At 43.2% G+C, this 17514-nt stretch overlaps 4 protein-coding genes across 4 annotated transcripts; 3 read left to right on the top strand and 1 right to left on the bottom strand.

Moving 5' to 3' along the window:
• Positions 1-3053: 3053 nt before the first annotated feature.
• Positions 3054-3477, bottom strand: Bfra_006414 (putative 60s ribosomal protein; the record flags this gene model as incomplete). The annotated part of the gene is made up of 2 exons (XM_037336787.1): positions 3452-3477; positions 3054-3248 (listed from the first exon to the last, which is right to left on the bottom strand). Exons 1-2 carry the CDS (start codon positions 3455-3457, stop codon positions 3054-3056), a joined length of 201 nt encoding a protein of 66 aa, XP_037198153.1. The 5' UTR covers positions 3458-3477.
• Positions 3478-3998: 521 nt separating this feature from the next.
• Positions 3999-4829, top strand: Bfra_006415 (putative adp-ribosylation factor 1 protein; the record flags this gene model as incomplete). The annotated part of the gene is made up of 4 exons (XM_037336788.1): positions 3999-4073; positions 4158-4340; positions 4416-4739; positions 4806-4829. 4 exons carry the CDS (start codon positions 3999-4001, stop codon positions 4827-4829), a joined length of 606 nt encoding a protein of 201 aa, XP_037198154.1.
• A 2858-nt stretch (positions 4830-7687) lies between these two features.
• On the top strand, positions 7688-9278 carry Bfra_006416sa (putative peroxisomal catalase protein; the record flags this gene model as incomplete). Its single annotated transcript, XM_037336789.1, has 2 exons — positions 7688-7913; positions 7975-9278. The coding sequence occupies 2 exons, from the start codon at positions 7688-7690 to the stop codon at positions 9276-9278; spliced, it is 1530 nt and encodes a 509-aa protein (XP_037198155.1).
• A 4012-nt stretch (positions 9279-13290) lies between these two features.
• Bfra_006417ia (putative tetratricopeptide repeat domain protein) lies at positions 13291-14423 on the top strand (the record flags this gene model as incomplete). The annotated part of the gene is made up of 4 exons (XM_037336790.1): positions 13291-13346; positions 13399-13612; positions 13803-14126; positions 14184-14423. 4 exons carry the CDS (start codon positions 13291-13293, stop codon positions 14421-14423), a joined length of 834 nt encoding a protein of 277 aa, XP_037198156.1.
• Positions 14424-17514: the final 3091 nt, after the last annotated feature.

Consider the following 17514-nt stretch of genomic DNA (forward strand, 5'->3'; position numbering starts at 1 on the left):
GGTCTATTTCCTAGTTTTTTTTTTCTATTAGGGTTTACAGTGTGTATGTACACACATTGGGCGGGCGTTTTATGAGGATGCTGAAGTGTAGACGGAGGATGTCAATAAAGGATATTACATAGATAGTCTACACTCAACCATACAGGTATCACACAATTGCACTGGTTTTCAATATTATATTATGTCTTCTTTTGTTATGTGAATATGTGATTTTGTGAGTATAGTTTTGGAGGCATGGTTCTTTTCAAGCTTCTTCGAAATGCAAGTTGCTCTTTAGCCAGGACGTTCTTCTTTCTAAGCTGCTTCTGACATTGAAGGCGATCTTTTGGGCAGGGTGTTTTGGACTGTTCTTTCTGTTGTAGATATTACAATTGCACTTTCCACTATTACCATTTAGTGGCATTTACATCATCAGTCTCATTCCCACTCTCATGAACATTGAGTTTTGACATTGACATTCCCACTAACATCCTCACCACCCTACCTACCTTGGTAATCATATAAAAGTTTCCAGTATCCAGTATCAAATCATTACAACTCTCTTTACCTACCTACCTATCTACCTAGGTAGGTAGGTACTCTCTCTCACACTCACTTCTTCGTTGTCTCTCCTGAACCAATTACGAAGATTACGAGGATTGCAATTCATAAATTTGATATGATGCGATATCCTTTGGTTTGGTGCGGCGGGGTTTTTGGTTGGGTTTAGATAGGTGTGTGTGTGTGTGTGTGTGTGTGTGTGTACATATATATACCGAGCAAAGTATGATATATCTAGCGAATCATCGAAGATACCTTTTCCCCCCAGAACAATATCTCTTCCCACCTACTTACTACCTACTACGTCTCTTTGATTTTCCATTCGTGATCTCGATTTCTATATATCTCTGATGTGGAAATCCTTTATACAAATCTACATGCAAGTCTGTATACAAGTATAATGAGTCAGAGTCTGAATCTTAGCACAAAAGAAAATCAGACTTGCGTTTTGAAAATTCTTCTCGCTGTGATGGTTCATGTTGTTAGTCTCTGGGAAATTTATATATTTATATGTACATATGTATACTCAAATACATTAAATACATCAAATCCATCATCCTTTGGCAGCCAAAGTCTCGAGTATAGAGTATAGAGTATAGAGTATAGAGTATAGAGTATAGAGTATAGAGTATAGAGTATAGAGTATAGAGTATAGAGTATACAAGCGAAGGAAAATGAAAAGGGATATATGTATATATATATTATTTTAGTAAGAACCAGATAGATTACTCGGGGTTCGATTTATCTAAATCAACAAATTTTCTGTGAGACAGTGAGATTCCGGATTTTTGTATTTGTTTTGATGTGAAGGATCGTTTGGTTTCTCGTGAGAGTAGGGTGATGTAGCTGGATAGAATGAAGAATATCTTCTCTCTCCTCCCCTGCTCGTTTATTCATCGTACGAAGGGTTCTTGTGATCATATCTTGCTTGGTGCTTGTATTACTACTAGCTAGCATTCTATATCTCGTGTCCTATATCCTAATTCAAATCCTACCAAATTCATCAACTCCATCAACTCCATCACCTCCTACCCAACTCAGTCCAGTTTAACACACTCAACACACCACACCACACTCCACTCTCACCTCCTCTTTTCCCACCCCCCTCTCTCTCTCTCTCTCTCTCTCTCTTATTCCTGTTTTTCCAGCTTATATGCAGCCTCTCTCTCTCTATATTCACCACTATGCACTATACACTATACACTATACACTGTAAAACATCCAGCAAACTCCCCCCCATACCAACCAAATAACCATTCCCATTCTCATTCTCTTTCAATAGACAAATACCTAGATATTTCAAATACCACACATATATCTACATATAGATACTCATTCGACTCTAAACCCAAACAGACATAATAACTCATAATCCACTAGTTAAGTGTGTATATGTGTAAATGCACTCGTTGAATACGTTTGTGTATATATATGTGACTTCACACAATTAATACGATCATAAACATGATATCATGACATGCCATGATACAACCAGTATAATAAAACGAATATAAAGAGTAGAGGTGCACACAAGGGTGAACATGATACAAAAGGGGGAATGGATATTGGAATAGATGAATAAAGGGCGGGTATATGTGCATAAAGGTGGAGGTGGAGAAAACTGGAGTCGAGATTCTGGAGCAGGAGAGATAAAGGGAGAACATGAAGGAATGTGATGATGCTGGGAGGAAATGGCTAAGAATGAGTGGGAAGAGAAAGGGAGGGGTGGGGGCAGTTGCTGTGAAAAGGGTGGTTGTGGATGAACTAAAGGTAAATCTTAGATATGGGGAAGATCAAGGGACCAAGGGGAAGGAGGACCCCTTGCAGTTCGTGGATGCGGGCTGATTCGATCATACTCTGTAAAATGATGGAGGATGCTGAAAAACATGGCCGAAGCTGAATATCCGATCCAAGTACCAAGTCCTCCCAGCGACCTTTCTAGACGTTTCAATCCATATCCCATGGAGATTCAAGATGAGCGTGATCACACCCATTCACAATCACAAAGCGAAATCCACTCAAAACCCCAATAATATAACATGGAGAAATCAACAAAACATCCCATTTCCTCACTGAGTCACTTTGCTATAAACACAATGATCCTCTCTCAATCGCGATATATGCCATTCATTGAACCGGCCTAGCAATCAGAAATGTTACGCCTCCCTTTTCCCAAAGCAACATCCATCAGTTGTATCCTCCTGCCAAACCGAGCAAAAATTATCATTTCATTTCTCCATGCTCCTCCCTCATAAAAATTGCCATTCGTGTCTTAGTATCGTGCGAATTCGGGATAAGTAGAGTATGGTTTGGTGGATGGGCGAGAAGCGGAAAAAAGAGAAAATCGTATGAGCGTGGGTAGAGGTTGAGGAGAAGATGGAATGTTTTGCTGTTGAAAGGTGATGCATCTAAAGACCGATACGAGTCTTTCTCCAGTGACGTCTCTTTGCGTTGTATCTATTGGATTCAATTAGTCAAAAGATCGATCGAAGTTGCTGATATTCGATAATGATTCATCTCGACTTTACAAAGTCGAAAGGGGAATCGAAGAGGTGGAAGTCTGGTTTTTGTGCTGATGCCTTGGGGCATTCCAAATCTTGAACATACCGGATGGTGTTACCAGTCCTCAAACGGATCCATTGTGGGATGGGTCTGTTTTGCTTTTGGGCTCTCGCAAGCTTCTGCTTGGTGCGGAATGACTTTTGGGACTGTAAAGAAGTATCGAATTAGCATCTATATGGTATGTCGTGTGGTTTCCTCCTCCTTGGCCAGGTCGTTTGGTTGGTATTCGAGATCGTGAATTCCATCTCTCAATTTCGCGCCCATAAATCCTTCTCCTATCTCGAACCCATTCCAATTTCCCAGGCCAAGCGATTGAACGTATGCGTCATTTAAAAAAGGTAGTACATACCGGCATCTTGAAAAGTCGGCGTCGATATTGTCGTTGTCGTGCTGGATCAAAAGTCCGATGATAGAGGTTCAATGGATTCACACACCAAAAAATTCTGACGAGGGCTTTATTTCTCGGTTGCCCTTTCGATCAGCCTTAAGGCTCTCAGGCTCAAGTCTTGAGTCGATGCACGTGAGGGGCCTGGAAAAATAAAGTTATGACTAATCATGATCGGAAACCTCTCGCTCCGCGATTAGGATTGGAAATACGGTAAGGCGCTGCATCAAAGCAACATTTGAACAGTTGACCTCGCTGGTAAAACATAGATCACTTGAGTAGAAAGTCCTACCCTTTGACACTACAAGACATCCCAATTATCGCAGACGATTACAGCATCACGACGATTTACGAATTCTACAAATCTGGTGATTATTGAGCATAAGATTGGGACAAAGAAAGGAAGATTCCAGGAAGACAAGGATAGGGGACAGCTAAGCATAGTTGTTTAGGAGGTCGACTTCAAGAGAAACAGGAAGAGAACAGGAAATACCATTACAAGCCTTTCAAGATGGGCGCAAGTGTTTCGTGGCTGTCGGGGATGCTATTTTCGAAGAAAGAGATCCGGATATTGATTTTGGGACTGGTAAGTAGTAGCCTGAAGGCCTCTTGGGGCATTCGAGGACTAGCAAAGAAGAAGGGGAAGCTAATATATCTGCGAATTGGTTAGGATAACGCTGGAAAGACTACATTACTATATAGGTTGAAGGTTAGTGGCTACAGACCTTTGGCACTACAGGAGGGGCTTTATGCTAACGGGAAACCGCAGATTGGGGAAGTGGTAACTACAATACCGACTATTGGTTTCAATGTGGAATCAGTGACGTACAAAAATCTAAATTTCAACGTTTGGGTAAGGTCATATTTCCTCTCTTCATTCTTCTCAAATCTGCCATTTAGCGACTCCTGACTAACTTGCTTGGTTTAGGATCTTGGAGGACAAACGTCAATTAGACCCTATTGGCGCTGCTACTACGCTAATACGGCTGCGGTAATATTCGTTATCGATTCTACAGACATTGATCGATTAGGCACTGCATCAGAAGAATTGGCAGCAATGTTGAATGAGGACGAGTTGAAAGATGCTGCACTACTAGTATTTGCGAATAAACAAGATCAACCGGGAGCGAAAGGTGCTGGTGAGATTTCCGAGGCTTTAAGACTAGGAGAGTTAAGGGATAGGAATTGGAGTATAGTGGCATGTAGTGCCGTAGATGGCAGTGGTGTGGATGAGGGGATGGATTGGCTTGTTGTAAGTGTTCCAATGCTTGGAAGTGGCTTATGCAATTAAGAAACGGCGATACTAACATAACAATAGCAAACTGTACAACAAGAGTCGTAATAGAGGAAGAAGATTCACAAAAATGACCGTGTGTACTATGATCACGATACCATACCTAAACATCAGTTGAATAATTGACGGGAAGGATCAAACTGGAGTCCGGGGTACAAATGTCGAGCTCCATATTTTTGCTACGCTCATGGATATGAACAAGACCATCATTCTCGGAGGTATAATAGATGCATAGGCGTCTTTGAGCATCTGCATCTGGGCCGGGAGCACTGTATTTGAATCTTTATTTGTAATTGAGCATCTTAGATTGATGGATTAGTGATGAAATCATATTGACACTTAAGACATTGATCTGGCCAAAGGAATGATCTAGCTAAAGGTCTAATCTAGCTAGCTACCATTAAATTTGAAAGCTACGCGAAAACCAAACACCTGATCATCTTTTCGACAGATGGTTACGAGTCCTGCGCACCTCTGCTTTGTGATACAATCGAGTCTAGATCTTTAGATTTGTCAAGTCCTATTAGCAAGCCATAGATAAACTAATAAAAGGAGGCGAGGGCCACGAACGATCTCATGGATCTTGTCGATGTAGGTATGGCACATGGATAATTCAGAATGGAACTTGCTGTCACATATGTTTGTGGATCCCCGTGGACAAGGCAAGGTCTCTTAGCAGATTGCAATTTGAGAAAAGGACGAAATCCCATACTCATATCACGAAATCCCATGTGTGAAAGCTATCTACGCCGCAGGAAGCTAGAGCATTCATTTGTGAAAGAAAACCTTGAAAGTGTGCGAGAGAATGAACGAACGTGGCCAGCCAGCCACAAGCGCGATAGATACCGAGATTCGGGATTTGGAGATGATCAGAGTTAGTTGGGAATTTGATTCGGGAACCTTGATGTTTTTGGGTACTTTCTTTGGGTTGCATAGGTACTAGGTGGTAAGTCGGTATCCACTGTTGGCTGGGAAAACCTTGGAATTTATCTTGGTTGGGATTTGGGACCTTTCCGATATTAGATGTTGGATGTTGGATGTTGCAGAAGGGGTTTTATTTTTGTGATGGGAGAGATAATGTCAGATCGATTACGACATAGACGGGTTTGAAGTACTAGATAGGCATCTTTGAGATACTCGGGTACTACTATGTCGTTGTGCGATAATACCGTCGCTACTGGGTAACTATGTGTAATGTGCGACATGAAGCGGCGGATTCCACCTCTCGTTTGGTAAAATAAAGTTCCAAAAGGCATTTTCCTACCATTGCCGGGCCTTCCCTTCCCGAGGCTCCTTCTGGAAAGATGTTCCCGATGTGGTAAAAAGTTACAAGCAACAATAATACATATTGTGATACCCATTATCCATATCCGAGGTCATTTTCACAGAGTACATACAGATACAGTAACATTCTCGATGGATTATACTGTGTTGTATGTAATGCCATGCTCACCATTCGTTGTCGGGGATAAGTGATGCTCGGCATTAGAGCCATGTGCATCGCGATGTGGTTTTTGCTTGAACCGTGCCCCACATTGGCTCCATGCTTTGTGAATCGTGACATCGACGTGCGCATTGTAACTGGGATGATTGAGGATTGAGCGGACCAGGGGTTTGTTGAGAAATTGGAAGGTGGGGAGGTGACGGCATTGATGTGGTAGGGTCGGGTAAGATTTTGGTTACGTAGGAAGAAGGTAGATGGCAAAGTTGGAACCCAGCATCCAACCAAAAAGAAACCAAAATCATGTGTGGAATGTTGCAAAGTGAGGATATACTTTATTATCGTCGTCGCATTTATTTCTTTTTGATACGATGCTAGAGAAAAAAGGGGTCAAGAACTAGTAAATCGCACTACCACATTTTCTAAACACTTTTCTAGACAGAAACTCGTCCCTTGCCAAGCTTTTACAAGACTATAACCGATAAGGAAACGACGCTATGTATGGTATTTAATCACCCACCTAGTATTTCAAAATGCGGAGAAGAAAGCACTAAATTAAACTTTGACCAGAAAAAAGAAAAGGTCGAGTGTTAAAATGATATGTGTGAATCTGTGTGAATCTGTATGAATCTGTACAATGTCGGCAGGTATCTACGCGTGTATCCAAGTACCTAGTACCCTAGATGAAATGGCCAGGAAGAGTTACGTGCTACCCCGAGTTATATGCAAGTATGAAATGTGTTTTGTTTGGGGTTATTATATGTTGTAGATGTTACCCGAGGTGCTCTTCAAGCGAACACTTACTAAAGAGGAGTGCGAGGTAGTAGGTAGGTAGGTCTTTTTGAATGGAAATTATATTTGCAGGTGTATGTGTGAAGAATAGATGGAAGAATAGAATCTCGTAGAATAACCTGAGAATCAAATGTTTTGGGGGTATAATTTCATTGGGATCTAGGTAGATGGGAGCAAGCTAGAAAGGAAAGAGTAGCGGAAAGAGTAGCGGAAAGACTCTTCCTTTCACTCTTCCTTTCACTCCTCCCTCCATGTACTCGAGTACGAAGTAGACACAAGCAACTGTAAACAACTTTCCAAATAAGCTACCCAATCTAGATAAGTCTCCTTGACGCGGAATAATCCCCGATTAAAACAAAACACTGGATCCTTTCCTCTTTCTAATCAATTCCGTTCCAGACCTTGGGAGCTTTACTAATGCAAGTGCACAGTTAACAACCCCCTCCTTTTCATTGGTTGCCACGAAAGGAGGGGTACTTTTCCGAATTTCTACTTATATATTTCCATCCCTCCATTTCTTGTGCCATCTTACTTTTGATTCTTTCAATTCATCAAAAATATCAAGGCTTTCTACCATTTCTCCATCAATCTTATCATCATCTACATCCTCAACCATCTCAATACTACTACACATAACACCTACCTGTGCAACAACATCAATACAATAGCAATCATGGTTGCTGACGATAAGCCCGCCTCTACCTTCAAGTACAATGAGGCTCCAGTCTATACTACTTCCAATGGATGTCCAGTGAGACACCCAGAGGAGTTTCAACGAGTTGGTACCAATGGTCCTCTTCTTCTCCAAGATTTCCATTTGATCGATTTGTTGGCACATTTCGATCGCGAACGTATTCCAGAGCGTGTTGTCCATGCTAAGGGTGCCGGAGCTTATGGAGGTAAGTTCTCATCTTTTGCTTCATTATTTCCGTCACCATCATGTTAACATATCATCTCTAGAATTCGAAGTTACACACGATATCAGTGACATCACTACCATTGATATGTTAAGCCAAGTTGGCAAGAAGACCCCTCTTGTCTCACGTTTCTCGACTGTCGGTGGTGAAAAGGGCTCTCCAGATTCGGCTCGTGACCCAAGAGGTTTCTCCGTCAAATTCTATACTGAAGAGGGTAACTGGGATTGGGTGTACAACAACACCCCTGTTTTCTTCCTTCGAGACCCAACCAAGTTCCCTCTCTTCATCCATACACAAAAGAGAAACCCTCAAACAAACTTGAAAGATGCTACCATGTTCTGGGATTACCTCTCAACTCATCACGAGGCTGTCCACCAGGTTATGCACTTGTTCAGTGACCGTGGTACACCATATTCCTACAGACACATGAACGGATATTCTGGTCACACCCACAAGTGGTTCAAGGCCGATGGTACCTTTAACTATGTTCAAGTCCACTTGAAGACAGACCAAGGAAGCAAGACTTTCACCAACGAGGAGGCCGGAAAGATGGCTTCGGAGAACCCAGATTGGCACACTCAAGACTTATTCGACGCAATTGAGAAGGGAGACTACCCAAGTTGGAGCGTCTTTGTTCAAGTCCTTTCCCCAGAACAAGCTGAGAAGTTCCGCTGGAACATCTTCGACTTGACCAAGGTTTGGCCACAGGGTGAGGTTCCATTGAGACCATTCGGCAAAATGACTCTCAACAAGAACGTTGAGAACTACTTCGCCGAGATTGAGCAAGTTGCTTTCTCACCATCTCACTTGGTTCCAGGTGTCGAGCCATCTGCCGACCCTGTCCTCCAATCTCGTCTCTTCTCATACCCTGATACCCACCGTCACCGTCTCGGTGTCAACTATCAACAAATCCCAGTCAATGCTCCTCTCCGAGCTTTCAATCCATTCCAACGTGATGGAGCTATGGCTGTCAATGGAAACTACGGCGCCAACCCCAACTACCCATCTTCTTACCGCAAACTCACTCAAAAGCCTGTCAAGGCTACCAATGATCATGAGCAATGGTCCGGTGCCGCTTTGAGCTTTTTGTCTGAGGTGGGTCCAGAAGACTACGTTCAAGCTAAGGGTCTATGGGATGTCCTTGGCAAGCAAGAAGGTCAACAAGATAACTTCATCGGTAATGTGTCTGGACACTTGGCGGCTGCTAAGGAGGACACTCGCAGGCGTACATATGACATGTTCAGCAGAGTCGACCCAACTCTTGGTGCCAAGATTGAAGAGGCAACCGAGAAGTTGGCTCCTGCTCCTGGTAGCAAGGCTGCTGGATCTGCTCAATCTCGCTTGTAGACTATAGATGTGTTATAGGATAAGACAAGGTAGAGAGGATTTTCAGGTTGCGTTTTGCTTTTTGCGATGATATCTATAATTATTTTATGAGAGACGAAGGATTAGGGAACGGTGATCGGATAGGTTATTTTGGTGGCTTTACAAAATTGGTTTTTAATCTGCAATGACATACCCCTTTTACGATTTCAGAACTCCCACATTTATTCATGCAATTTAGTGATATTCGAAAGAGTGTTTGTGAACGTTCTCATTGTCCTAGTCTATTTTATTCCACCTCTGGAGATAATAACCGAATCTATAAAAAGGTAATGTCAACTCAATGCATTACCGTTGTTCCGAACTTCCTTTCTAAACCAAAACTTTACATCCCTCTGCGTTTGAAACCACAATTGTTAGTGTCTCCTTTTCCATACCAGATGGATACACTGGACTGCCAGGTGGTAAACGAACATTCGAAAAGTTCCGAATAATACAAACAATCGCATATGACGCCTCCACAAGCGCAAAATCTTCTATTTCACATTATTAATTACAACCCATGATACATCACAAACAGAATCATCACTCACGACCAAGACAAATTCGCGATCCGCCATGAAACGGCATAAAATACCATCCCGCACCTTTTAATTCCGATCCCTCCCATCGCTCTGGACGAAAGGTGTTTGTGTCGTCGCCGTAGATTGCTTTGCTTCGATGCATGAGGTAGGGTGAGAAATCTACGCCGGTGCTCTTGGGGATGAGGAGAGGAGAGGTGTCGTGGGGACCGCCGCTACGGGGGAGGAGAGTGGTGAGTGGTTTGTGGGGCGACGCGGACGTTGTGGGGGGTTTGGATGTAGAGTCTGGAGGCTGAGGGGGGATGGTATGTGTGCAGGGGGGTAAGGTAATTACTTTCGTTGAACACACATTTCAGATATTGCATTTTAGATATCTGGGCCCGCGCAAGTGGTGTATCGTTGGAAGTGACGAGATCTATCTCTTGACGGAGACGCTTCAGTCTGTTTGGGGTTCGCACGAGAGTACAGCTGTTTTATATGATACCCATCAGTCATCATAGCTTCTTCAAGATTTCTTCAAGATTTCTTCATCATTGAACTTCGAAGAAAAAAAAAGAAGAAAAAAAGATACATTCCATTCCATTACTCTATCTCTACTCACAAAGTCTAACTCAGGAGATACGCTGACGTATCTTTCCCTGTCTGCCATACGTGCAATATCTAATTCCGCATCAACCCTACATTTCGTAACTCGGCGTACAAATCGAGGATGAATGGGATAAATGGATGGCGCTCCAACGCTTCAACGCTGCATCTCCATTTTCTTTTTTATTAAGCAGAGCTTGATGGATGGAGTGTTTTGCGTATTGCTTGATTGGGCGATATGTGGATGTGTACTGAGGGGGTTTGTATAGCTGGTAGAGATTGGGGAGATGGAGGGCGGAGATGAGGGAGCTGTGGGTGAGATTTGGGGGGAGGAGGTTGTGCTTGGATTGGGAGGGTGGGGACAGTGGGGAAGACCCCTCCCCCCAAAGAAGAAAAATACTAGTTTCCAGCCTGAAGCGGGAAAAAAGGGGTTGCAAATCAATAATTCCATCACTAGAAGAGAGAACCGCGAGGATTTCATCGAGGGGACCAGAGAAAATCTCGGGGTTTGGGGGTTGCTATTGGATGCGGGCGAATTGGCGACGGAGGATTGAGCGAGAGTGTTTCCAGGAGTGAGAGTTTTGGGTGAAGATCCCTTCGCCGATCATGGTCATGGAGTAGAGTCTTGAGCGGCGGAACCGAGCCCAAAGTCTGTACGGGGGGCTGGGTTAGGGATTGAAAACTGGGGATTGCATATGTATACTTCTGCGCGAAGGTACATGTAACTCTGCGCAAAAAACCCTCCTACCGTCAAACCTCGTCCCCAACATCGCTTCCAAATTCTCCGGATCCGTAGTAAAAAATCTTATCTGGCCCAAAAGCCCTACCTGAAACGTCGATCCCATACCCATTTTCTCGAAATACTCTGCTTGGAAGGATAGCAGATGGCCGGAGAGAAGCGCGTCGTATTGGCGTTTTAGGATGTCGAGACTGAGGGGCCATGTGTAGAGGAGGGCTCTTTGCGCGGTCCGATAGGCGTGGAGAGTGCTGAAGAGGGTGGTGAGCTGGACTGGGGAGGGGGATAGGATTGTTGTGATTGGTGAGTTCTTACTGCGTGTTGGCGTCGTCGCTTAAGGTGGATGGAATACCAGTATGAGAGTGGGATGGTGAGGATGAGGAGTTTGGAAATCATGTTTGATGGATTTTGTTTAGTATTGAGTATGGTGTGGAGAAGATGATGATGTTGGATAGCTGCGATGGGTGAGAGATAGTATTGTGTCGCGGATATGTGCTAGTCTGGGGTGACGTTGTGTATTCACTGCGTTTTTACAAAGTTGTTATAGAGGGGATCAATATTGTGAGGAGATTCTGTGCATTCATTGTTTACTATTCTCAACGTATGTCAGGGGATTTCGATGTCGATATGTGGATTTTGTGTATTCACTGGGGTTCGTAAATGTAGGAGTATGTGTGATGTGTTCCATCTGACTTGGACGACAGGTAGAGAGGAAACATCGGTGTAGTATGGTATGGTATGGTATGGTATTCTTACTGTGCTATCCATTTCTTGGGCTTGAGAGCGCGGATCGTGATTATGATGAAGAGGAGAGATGAGATAAGTTGGGTGAGGCGAGGTAGTATGGAGAGGGGGGGGAGAGGTATTGGGGTAATGGAACTGATACGTATCTTCCAGTACAGAAAGATGAAACATTCTCCCTACAACGATGGGGAAATAAGAATAGATTACTTATGTAACTATCTTGATGGATTCAAAAGATGAGACTCTTGAACCTTTTTAACCGAGATATTGTTTTGCACATTACCCGAGGACTGGATACCTAGGCATCCAAGAAGCTATTAGCGAAGGGGAGAAGGGGGGGAGGGGTTCATACATGAGTGAAGAATATATCATACCTACATTTGGTTTCGATATGTTCTGTAGGATAGAAGTAAGCTCATTATGCGAGATTAGTTTGAGTTTGATTGATGAGTGGTCAGTATTGGAAAGTGATCTAGAGAGAAAGAAGCATATCTATAATTTTATGTAAGCTTTGTGCTTCATACGTACGCTCCTAGACACCATTGTATGATTCAGACAAGATCTAGGAGTTCGAGGTGAGAAGCTCATACTTGTTTGGTTGAAATTCAATATCGATACCAGCTAGATACTTACAAAGTTTGTTTGCGCTACTTTTAATGTTGTGGCCGTGATATTGGTTGACATATAAGTATCTTGACCGAGGGATGAGCGAGGAAGGGAATTCAGTACACGCTTAACTTTCTCATATATTAAGTCCTGCACCGTAGTACTTCATCCAGAATATAATGGAAAGACTATTAAAATATTCGTTCGTTTCAGACTGGCGTTGCGCACAACTATAGCTGGCTGTAATTTTCCCATCGAAATATAGTAAGCCAGGGACTAGACTACCAACTGTTGGGACTTCGGTGATAGTATATCAAAAGACTGATACAATTCCGTACCCACAATCAAATGGTGGCACACTGATGTTACGCGATTGCTATCTGCAAGGTCTTGGGTGTCACCCCTGAGGTCTATCAAGTGGCTTCGATATCGCACTGCCTCCTAGTCTATCGGTCGAGGCCTAGTGGCCACACCAAACCCCTTACAGCTTTCTTTACGCAGCGTGCAAGCTTTCGGTATTTTATCTACTTTGGGTTCGTGCCGTCATTGAGTTTAATGGCATTGTATGTTATGAAACGAGAGACGGGGCTTTCATGCTGTGGCTGAATCTGCTTCGCCCTGCTCTTTGGAGAATTTGACAGGGTACTGTGTGTGTATTTCATCACCTTCAGCCTATCGAAAATGCCCCTGCTTTGAGAATGTAAGTAATTTATATTCAACGGCATTATTCATATGGATATAGCAATCAGCAATATCTCAACAATTCATAATCTTATTACGCATAATGTCAGAACTGGCTGCTCTTACGGAAGTCTTTTGTGGAGAGAACCCCATTGTTGAGTAAGTGTCTGGTTCTGAACTACAATATCTACAACTAACTAAAGCGCCCTAGTATTGTCGCAGTCCATGGACTTAATGGAGACTCGGTCAAGACCTGGACGTCAAAGACAAACAATAAGTTCTGGTTGGGCGATGCCGATATGCTCCCCTTGGCCATGAAACAATCTCGGATTCTGACGTTCAGATATAACGCTTGCCATCACAGCGCTTTTTGGGAAAACTTCAGCGGATCGAATCCTTCATCATGCTCAGACGTTGATAGCAGAGTTGGTAGCCGATCGTCAGGTATGTAGAAATCTCTACGCGAAAATACGAATATTCACACGTGCTGCAGATCAATGACGCGGAACACCGTCCCATTATTTTTATATGTCATTCACTGGGTGGTATCATCGTCAAAAGGGTAGGGAAGATATGAGATTCTCCTTTGAGCTCTGGCTCACAACTCTTATATAGGCACTGGTGTATTCATTCAGTCGAACCAGTAAAGCGGTTGAGCACCTCCATTCTATCTTTGTTTCCACCTACGGAATACTCTTTATGGGAACTCCGCATAATGGAAGCAGCCTGACGAGCTTGGCATCCATGAGCCGACGAATGCTAGAGGCACTTCTGCCGTCGAAAGTAGTTAGTACCGATGGACAGCTACTAGACGCGTTGAAGGAAGGGTCCGAAACGCTCCAGAATATCACCGATATGTTCATCCCGTTGATGAAGCAATTCCGAATCTATTTCTTCTGGGAACAGCAGAAGACAGATTTTGGGACAAAATTAGATTACGTATGTATTGAATTCTTTCAATCCGCTCCATGAAGTCTCCAGGCTGACATCGATTAGGTCGTAGAAAGTTCATCTGCTGCTCCAATCCTGGACAGTATTGAGAGAGCTGGACTGCCTTATGATCATTCCAATATGTGCAAATTTGCGTCTCGAACTGCAGGCGGATACACGATTGTTGTGGCAGCATTGATTCGATATTCTAAAGATGCACCGAAGACGATAGCGCGGAGATGGGATAATGCAGCGGTGATGTTTATGTCGGCGCGGAAGAACGAGGCGGCGGAGTTGTGCAGTTGAGGTAGTGGAATGGGTTGTAATGTATTTGCATCGAGGATTTTCGGCCGCGAGAGCACCTACTGGCTCCTGGTACGGATTCTGAACTTTATACTGATATTATTATTATTGTGTTTGTTGAAACCTTCCTGTACTTATAAATGAACATTGCATCCTTCTTTGATTGAAACCACCAGTGTCATTGTCTGTTTCTCCACCCCAGTTAACTCCACTTTCTCGTTCGCAGGTAACTTCACTCCAGGATATTTCCGTAATATTCTTACAACTGTATAAGCGGCCTCTGTAAGAGCGAAGTCCACTTGAAAAGAGTCAGCGTTGCACAAATTGCCCCTTCATGTTCGGTTAATTCTTCTTTTTTGCATTTATCCTTGTAATTGGGCTTTGCCTTATAATTTGTTTTGCTGTATGTTATCGTGGAATAAATCAGACGAGAACTTACTACCGAGACAGACTCTTGGTCCCCCATTGAATGGCAAGTATCCCCATTTCTGATTTGTTGGATTGTCATTCATCGGCATTGGTTCGTCCCATCTCTCGGGTCGATAGATTTCAGCATCCATGCCATAGAGATCTGGTCTTCTATGCATAGTATAGACACTGTAGGCAACAGCGGTCCCCTTTTTGATGAAAATTGGCGATTTTCTATCAGGTCCTCCTCCAGTTGGTAGAACTGTATCGTTCAAAGAAGTTCTGGTATTGACAGGGACAGAAGGATATAGACGAAGGGCTAAGATATATTTTAGTATTGTTCATTTGAATTTCTCCAATGAGAACTCACTTTCCTTGAGAATGTTTTGAAGGTATTTCATATTTCGTAGCTCTGTTCTATTTAACTCCGATGCATCTCCAAGTAACGCGACTTCTTTTTGTAATTTGGCTAGAACTTTCGGGTGGCGTACAAGAAGAAAGCTTGTCAGTAATGTTAGCGGAAGCTTTCTATAACAATACTTTAACTCACAATGTCCAAGAGAGAAGGCAGGCGGTGGTATCTCTTCCAGCAACAAGGATATTGACAATTTGTCCTCGCAGTAACTCACGGTCGCCTTGCATACTCTTATCTACTGATCTCAAGAAATCATATTTCTTATCGGTCCCAGACTTGGAATCTAGTGAAAGATTGTGTTCGATAATTTGGTCAGCGAATTTGTGCACTTTGCTGCAGGCTTGGGAGAATTTCTTCCCCCCAATAAGCCAGTAAAGATCCAAGAGCCGAAATCTCTTCACAACGTATTCTTGTGCAGCATTAAACGCGCCTGCAAAGTCTTGTTCGTTTGTTGAATCTGGGGACTTGAGACTATGGACAGATTGTCCGAACAAGAATGCAGTGGTTGTGTCAAGTGTGAGACGAAAGAACAATGGCTGTAGATCAACGATCCCTCCTTCTCTAGGGAGAGTATCAAGCAATTCATCAACAGATTCTCTGAAGACTTCCAGATCTTCGTATTGCCTATGGACAAAATGTGGTCTAAGCAAGTCTCTCGAATGTTTCCAAGCTTCGCCGTCCTGAATGAATATTCCCTCGCCAAACATTGGGAAGGAGATAGCACGCCGCGGTCCCATTCCCCAATCTATTTCAGGCATTTCGAGTCAGCGAAATTGAGCAAATAGATGTGGGAAGGTAGTGGGGAGCCAGACCCGAAAATTTTGTGGACATGATAGCTTCCAAATTGGCGGGATCCACGGTACCATAGGCCGGAGTCAACAAGAAAATTTGCTTCAGAGTATACCCGGTCTGCCTGAAGTGGAAGAGAAACAGCTCCATAAGTCTTGATTCATTATCGGCTCGAAATATCTGCTCTAGACGATCGATTCCAAGAGGTCTCTGGTTCTCGAGTAACGGAGGCGAAAGGCAACCAAGATTTTTTATAATAGCTTGTGTTTCCTACCATTATAGCCTCATTAATATCGTTTTACAACTGCTTCTAGGGACGTACCTTATTCTCTTGAATGCGGCTGATTGCCCATCGTATACAATAAACTAAGATCCCAAGTATAACCACGTTTAATACAAAAGCCATCTTGTCATATGGGATTTTTTTTTGGAAAGGGCAAGTAACAATCAGGCAATGAGCAATATGCTAGTAGAATTCAAAAGCATAGATCAGAGGAAATAGTCTGAAGTCTAAAAAGCTATCGAATGACCGTTATACAATAGTGCGTGTTGATGTAGGGACATGACCAAAACACAGAAGCGAAACGCGACAAGATTACCAACTAAGGACAATCCAATAATGCTCATTAACCTTACTAGATGTGAACACTGCAAGCAGAATTAAAGCTTGTTAAGGGTGAGTATCCCCCATCATAGTTCCAACCGTCAGATGTAAATAGACTCTTATCTTCATTTTAATCCAACGTTGAATCTACAGAGGTACATCAGCTCTTGATAATACAGGGGGGTGATTGGAGCGTAAAGTGGATCCTGCTCTGTATGTGCCCTGTTCTGTCGGTGTGCTGCACATGGATCATTGGGCTAATATATGCAGTCGGCCTAAAGCTACTGAATTGGAAGAAGAAGGGTTTCATCGCAGAAATTTTTACTTTTGAAAGAACCAATGGAATGTCCAAATACCATGCCCGCGTCTGTGCCTGGCCCAGATTTAAACGCCCGTTTCGTGCACGCCCATGACCGGCACGGTTAATCGTGCCGCGAGACTGGCTCTTAATATGAAATGGGATGGGTAGAAACCGGACATCACTCCTCGATTAGCTTTCTAGGGAGTACATATATCTGATCCGATTGGTATATCATGTATGGAGATGTACGCATCCATTTCCTTTGCTTCTCTACCCCAGCTTCCAAGGATTAGTTTGTATGGGCAGAATGATATTATTGGAGGGAAAACAGAGGCGGTGAGTCGTAAATAGATGAAGATAGTAATGTTGATGGATTGAATGGAATACTAATATGAAATCGATAGTAAAAGTGGTGTACATACAGCAAGAGCTGAGTCCATTTCCAATGTGATACGCTGTATACGTAGTCATGAAGTGTGATATCCGGAATAATGCCTTGCTTGGGTTTCCTACCACATTCAGCGAGATAAGGCTTTTCCTTATACCATCGATCTCTCTCATCAATACAAAACCATGA

The sequence above is a fragment of the Botrytis fragariae genome (genome assembly GCF_013461495.1).
Source record: "Botrytis fragariae strain BVB16 chromosome Unknown tig00000000, whole genome shotgun sequence".
NCBI lineage: Eukaryota > Fungi > Ascomycota > Leotiomycetes > Helotiales > Sclerotiniaceae > Botrytis > Botrytis fragariae.